The 7006-nt window shown below is 37.5% G+C and overlaps 1 protein-coding gene across 1 annotated transcript; it reads right to left on the bottom strand.

Annotated features, from left to right (window-relative positions):
- Window positions 1–247: 247 nt before the first annotated feature.
- Window positions 248–3878, bottom strand: LOC107565570 (26S proteasome non-ATPase regulatory subunit 4-like). Its single transcript, XM_016250815.1, has 10 exons — window positions 3786–3878; window positions 3045–3185; window positions 2833–2947; window positions 2595–2681; window positions 2410–2478; window positions 2120–2329; window positions 1736–1844; window positions 1192–1323; window positions 1047–1099; window positions 248–837 (listed from the first exon to the last, which is right to left on the bottom strand). The coding sequence occupies exons 1-10, from the start codon at window positions 3809–3811 to the stop codon at window positions 667–669; spliced, it is 1113 nt and encodes a 370-aa protein (XP_016106301.1). The 5' UTR covers window positions 3812–3878; the 3' UTR covers window positions 248–666.
- Window positions 3879–7006: the final 3128 nt, after the last annotated feature.

The raw sequence follows: 7006 nt of genomic DNA, 5'->3' as shown, positions 1-7006 counted from the left end.
GTTGAGGTATACCTATGATGAAAATTACAGGCCTCTCTCATCTTTTTAAGTGGGAGAACTTGCACAATTGGTGGCTGACTAAATACTTTTTTTCCCCACTGTATATGAATGTCTGGCTGGGACAAAAATATACTGTTTATTGTAAAAATGTGTAGATCTTGAGAACATTAGAATATTTCTGGAAAATAATGGCTTTGAAAAGATCCAAAAGATTCTATGCTTTTATGTGGATTCTTAAAAAGAAATAAAATAAAACATATTGCTTGACATGTGTAATTTTTATTGTCAAAAATCCTACTTACAAACCCAGGTAAAATATGTTTTTAAGCAAAATAACAAACTGTAAGGCTTGTGACCAGATGTCATGTGTTTTAATGGCAATAGGAAAAGCAGAAGCCATTCAGATTACCACTAAAACAGATGTTTCGCATGGTTTTATCAAATATTCAATCAATTGTGCACAGAACAGAAGGGGAAAAAGATTATTAGCAAGCTATGTGTGAATTTTTGAGGTACCACACAACATTGCAGTAATTTGGTAAGGAATGTCTTAGCAAATCCATATGCATCTAAAACTGCTTTTATAAGGACTTCGGATAGCCACTTCTTGAATAAACTCATTTCACATGTCAAACGGCTTGTACATCAATCACAGGACACTTGAATTTATTTCTTCTTCTCATCATCTTTTTTCCCCTCTTGTTTGTTACCACTCTGAGAGGCTAGGGAGCCCATGGCATTACGGATGGCCTCATTGTTGGGATCAACACCAGGTAGATTCTCCAGGACACTCTGGAGGAATTCTGGGTCCTGCATTACATCATAATCATCCTCTTCCTGTAGAATCAGTTAAAAAGCGCAAGAGAAAAGACAAGTCAGCAGGGAATATAATGGAACAGTGTTCTGTCACAAGGAAAATACATGGGGACCGTATATATAATGAACAAAACCTGCTCAGCAATTTGACACTATAAAATACAAGCAAATTTGAAATTTGATTACAGTATCCTGAGACTGATGAGCCCAGCAGATGATATTTTAATTACCTTAGATTCTGCAGTGTCCATTGGAGCTCCCGTATCCATTGATTCTCCGAATTCTGACATAAGAGGGATAATGGTCAATATTACATACTATGTCAAGCACTGAGCATATTCTAAGACTAAGAAGGTACAAGGAGGAGGCACAAACCTCCACCTGCCAGGGACATCTGCATAGCATAGGCTATCTGCTCTTCTTCTGTCATGCTGCTGAAGTCTGGCAGTGCTGCCACACCGCTCTCAGGCTGAGAGGTAGACATCTTCAGAAGAGCTTCTTCTGATTCTGAAGGGGAGAACAAAAGTGGCACAGAAAATCAGGACTTGGTCTTGCAATGGGAATCAACTAAATGGTAAATAATCAAAGACTGACAATCTGTTTAATAATAAAAAGCAAACAGTGCAATTTTATTACTTGAAAATGAACAGGCTACTCAAATGAATCGATACATGAAAAGGTTATTCAGAATGAGGACCATGTTAAAGTCACCATGAAAGGCTACAAAAATGTGAAAGATGCTTTATGCTGCCAGATCGTATAGTACCAGCAGTGGCTAACGGTCATACTAACCAGCAAGACCTAATACGCAATCCTTAAAATTTTGGTACATTTTGAAACCTGCAATCTACCCAGTACTAGCCCAGAGCCACTATGCTTATCATCCTTCACTATTTCAAACATTTACGCACATCCTTACCGTCAGCGATTGAGGTGGGAATGCCAGCCTCAGCTGCTGATTGGGCGGCCACCCTTCGAGTCTCCTCTTCCTGCCTCTGCCTTTGTTCCTCCATAGATACACGCAGAGCCTGTGCATTAAGAGCAATTTAAAGATAAAATACAAAAAAAAAAATTCTGACTTAATGAAGTTACTGGTAAACAATCAAATTTAAAGCATCACAGAGCTTAAGTGTTCACACATTTTGAAGGAATCAACCTATAAATGCTTTACTCACGATGATTCTGCATATTTAACAAATGTATCAGTAGTTTCACCGTAAAAAAAAAAAAGATACGTTTCACCTGTTAAGTTTATGGACTCGTTCTTCAGTGCAGTTATACAAAAGAAGAATTTGTATCTTACCAGGGCCAGTTCTGGGTCTGCACTGGGGTCCACTCCAAACTCAAAGTCACTTGCACCCATCACGGTACCACCCTCACCAGCTAAGATGGGAGAAGACAGAAGGGCATCAGCCAGGCTGGGCCCAGGAGGCACTGTGACCAGATGAGAACCTGTGCCCTCCTTTCCATTCAGAGTGTTCACAAATGCAGTCAGTTTCTCTGTGTTCACTTCCTGAACAGATTGATTACAAGAGAGAAAGTGAAAAATCAAAGGAAATCGAAAAAAAAAAAAAAAGGTTTCATGCCAGTTACCTCTTCTCCAAAATTTATCACATCTACATTGACCTTTTCTTTTTTCAACCGCTTTGCCAACTTTACCAGCTGGAAAAGATTTGGTGAAAAAAAAAATTGTAAATTGGATTACCCAAAATATTCACAATTGACTAATCATGAAAGATGAAAAGCATTTGTCATTCATGAACATCAAATAAACGTACATCTTTTTCGTTGTCCTCTACTGGGCTGCCCACAAAAGCAACAATCCTCATCTTGTGGTTCTTGCCTTGTCTATGCTTTAGTGCCAGCTAGATGCAGATATACACAAATGTAAATGTTAGCAGATTAAAATACTACTTTCACTTTTTTTAAAGGAAATTCCCCAAAGCATGTATGAACTTCTTTCCTCTATGGAACACAAAAGGAACTCTCCATTTAGCCCTCTATGAATGTACTTACATGTGCCACTCGTATGCTAGTGCAGAAGGAGATTTCTCCCAGTGGCTGAATCGCATGAAGCTTTGAGACAATGCGGCCTGTGTCTGATGTTAAAGTGGTGAGGACCTCACAATTACTGCACCAAACCAAAAGATGTGTTATTACATGCAAACAACACCATTGTCTGACAGCTCATACATGTATGAAATAAAATACAACACCGACAAACTTACTTTGCCATTGTGATTAGGCCCACATTGTTCTCTGGGTTAGTACGGGTCTTTGAGTGACAGACAATGTTGACAGCATCCTGCTGTGCCTGTAATCTGGTGGGCAGGAAATCTCCATTCCTCATGTATTCACTGTTGTCCACACTGTTAAGACATGAAGACAAGCAGCATGTTTCCATCAAATGCATACAAGTGCAAGAGCATAAACTGAGTGCTGACATTTGAAAGAGATAAAAAATAATAAACACTAGCACTTGGTGATCCTAGTTTTATTTACACAAGTCAGAGTAAGTAAACTGGATCCCAGCAGTGGAAAACTGCTTTAGATAAATGTCCGTGGATCAAAACCAAGTGAGCTGCCTATCTAGACATCTTTTGAGGGCGTTATACTAACAATTCTGCTCACTAGTGGCTGAGACACAGCCAGAATCGCTTCATGGCAGTTCTAGAAGACTAAATAAGACGCTATCAAATTGAGATCACTAATAAGTGATGATTGTTTATGAGTCATAAATCGGTTTTGTGTTAGTGGTCCGTTTCTTTATTGCAGAGCTACATGCTGAATAATGACTCAGGAGAATGTCATTCTAATCAGAAACCGGCTATTGAATTCTCTTGTTCTAATATAAGGGCTCAAAAGTGCGACAGAACAAAAAAAACTATGTATTTACAGTAATTATGAGGAGTATTAACTATGTAAAAAGCGCAAATATATCTAAACCAACGCGTTTGTTTATTTCTTACCAGACCATAGTACTTTCGAGCACCATCTTGGAAATCTTCTAGTCCGTTTCCCAAAGTCACGGCGTCGCTGATTGGCTTACAGATGTAGGACATTGACGATATCTGTAGCAGCAAAGCTGATTGGCTGACGGTTCCGTTGGTACTTCTGTTGCAGGACGCGGTGTAGAACTGTATTTGTCGCGCCCACATGTGGTAGGAGTTCGCGTTACTATATATATATATATATATTTATTTATTTATTTATTTATAAGCAGAGGACCAAGGTACAAGTAAGTCTCGAGTCTTTGCATTCAAGTCTTGAGTCAAGTCCAAGTCGAGGTTGCAAGTCCTCAACTTTAAGATTCAAGTCTTAAACAAGTCATTAGTGTTCTTTGCCCAAATTAGTGTCTCAGTATTAATTACATATACAATTTATAGTAATTTATATCAGGAAGGCAGGTAGAATAGGCCTATGTTTGACATAGTTCAATTTCATGTGAGATGGGTGCCCTCAGTAAAACTACTCTTCAATTTAGGGATTGTGCCAAAATAGGACAAGCAGTGAAAAATAAACCTATTTTATTAGTAACAGAATAGCAAAGACAACTTAATTTAATAGAAATAACAGCTGCAACATACTTTGCATGTGTGCATAAGAATATATGCTTCTAGGTGTTATATCTAAGCCAGTGAGCCATTATTTGGAACCTCAATGAAACAGATTTAAAAATATGTGAGCGGAAACGCAGAAAGAACTGCTTTGAAAGAACTAGAAGAAATAACTGCAAGCATACTTTGCAAGTGAGAGGAAACATGCAATATGGATGCAGACAAACTCATGAAGACAATCATTCAAAAATGCTGTGCTACCATCCTTTATAAGAGTAACAAAGACTAAATCATTTAATAGAAAACAAATGTTGTACATTAAATGTTAAGTTTATAATATGCGTAGCTGATCGCTAAATTTAGGGGCTATATGCGCTATAGGCCTACAGACTGATTTACAACATGTGAATTCATTCATTTTATGTTTGACATAGTTCAATTTCATGTGAGATGGGTGCCCTCAGTAAAACTACTCTTCAATTTAGGGATTGTGCCAAAATAGGACAAGCAGTGAAAAATAAACCTATTTTATTAGTAACAGAATAGCAAAGACAACTTAATTTAATAGAAATAACAGCTGCAACATACTTTGCATGTGTGCATAAGAATATATGCTTCTAGGTGTTATATCTAAGCCAGTGAGCCATTATTTGGAACCTCAATGAAACAGATTTAAAAATATGTGAGCGGAAACGCAGAAAGAACTGCTTTGAAAGAACTAGAAGAAATAACTGCAAGCATACTTTGCAAGTGAGAGGAAACATGCAATATGGATGCAGACAAACTCATGAAGACAATCATTCAAAAATGCTGTGCTACCATCCTTTATAAGAGTAACAAAGACTAAATCATTTAATAGAAAACAAATGTTGTACATTAAATGTTAAGTTTATAATATGCGTAGCTGATCGCTAAATTTAGGGGCTATATGCGCTATAGGCCTACAGACTGATTTACAACATGTGAATTCATTCATTTATCCCGAAAGAAATGGAAGTGACATGAGTGCCTGGTGAAGAGGGAGAAAAGATGAGTAGCCTAGTTATATATACAATACTCATTTTGTGAAAGAAACACTTCTTCAAATTATATTTAAAATGATAATAGGCCTATTGCCGCTTGCCCACTTCAGACATTAGGCTTAATGTGCATTTTTCTTCTTCAAACTATAGCTAAATGGTTTGCAATGATTCATTTTAAATCTAGATTAAATCAAGGTTTATCTAATAATTCTGTTGCACCCAACTTTAAACCTTTAAAAATAAGCAGGTTTACATTTTATCCCATCATTTTGATCCTGGATTTAAGTTATATTTAAGATTAACTTTAATCCTGTTACACCATAACTTTAAACTCAGATTTAAATCTCGATTATGGGAGGTTTAAATTAAATAAAATGCACATGCAATAAAATATGTAACTGATCGAACAAAAACAGGTCTCAGAGAGGTGTTTATTACAAATAAAAATTCAAATGAAAGCACATGGAGTTGGCAGAGAGGGATGCGGATCCGTCACTCAAACAGAAGAAGTGAGGAATATTTAACAGAAGCGGTCACGGTGATGATGAGGCGAGCACCAGTGAAGTGACTGCGGCCGCGCCTCTCGTTTGTCATGCCCGCTCCGTGTGTCTGCTGGGCGGCGTACGCGTCTATAACGACTTTGATCTGATCATAAAGTCTTTCTGAGTCACAGGGCTCAAGTCCAAGTCAAGTCTCAAGCCATTGCTGTCAAATGATCCTGGATTTAAGTTATATTTAAGATTAACTTTAATCCTGTTACACCATAACTTTAAACTCAGATTTAAATCTCGATTATGGGAGGTTTAAATTAAATAAAATGCACATGCAATAAAATATGTAACTGATCGAACAAAAACAGGTCTCAGAGAGGTGTTTATTACAAATAAAAATTCAAATGAAAGCACATGGAGTTGGCAGAGAGGGATGCGGATCCGTCACTCAAACAGAAGAAGTGAGGAATATTTAACAGAAGCGGTCACGGTGATGATGAGGCGAGCACCAGTGAAGTGACTGCGGCCGCGCCTCTCGTTTGTCATGCCCGCTCCGTGTGTCTGCTGGGCGGCGTACGCGTCTATAACGACTTTGATCTGATCATAAAGTCTTTCTGAGTCACAGGGCTCAAGTCCAAGTCAAGTCTCGAGTCATTCCTGTCAAAGTCTAAATCGAGTCTCAAGTCTTCTTTAATTATGTCGAGTCTCGCAAATCATCAAATTTGGGACTCGAGTCCACACCCCTGTATAATTATATATATATATATATATATACACAGGTACATCTCACAAAATTAGAATATCATGAAAAAGGTCAATATTTTTTGTCACTCATTTCAGAAAGTGAAACCCATATATTATATAGATTCATTGCACAGTGTGAAATATTTCAAGCCTTTATTTCTTGAAATTTTGATGAGTATGGCTTACAGATAATGAAAACCCAAAATTCAGTGTCTCAGAAAATTAGAATATTACATAAGATCAATAAAAATAAAAATAAAGGATATTTTAAACAGAAATGTCAGGCTTCTGAAAAGTATGTTCATTTCTATGCACTCAATACTTGGTTGGGCCTCCTTTTGCATGAATTACTGCATCAGTGCGGCGTGGCATGGAG

This window comes from Sinocyclocheilus grahami, unplaced genomic scaffold, assembly GCF_001515645.1.
Source record: "Sinocyclocheilus grahami isolate Dianchi unplaced genomic scaffold, SAMN03320097.WGS_v1.1 scaffold1009.1, whole genome shotgun sequence".
NCBI lineage: Eukaryota > Metazoa > Chordata > Actinopteri > Cypriniformes > Cyprinidae > Sinocyclocheilus > Sinocyclocheilus grahami.
This window is presented reverse-complemented; position numbering and strand designations above follow the sequence as displayed.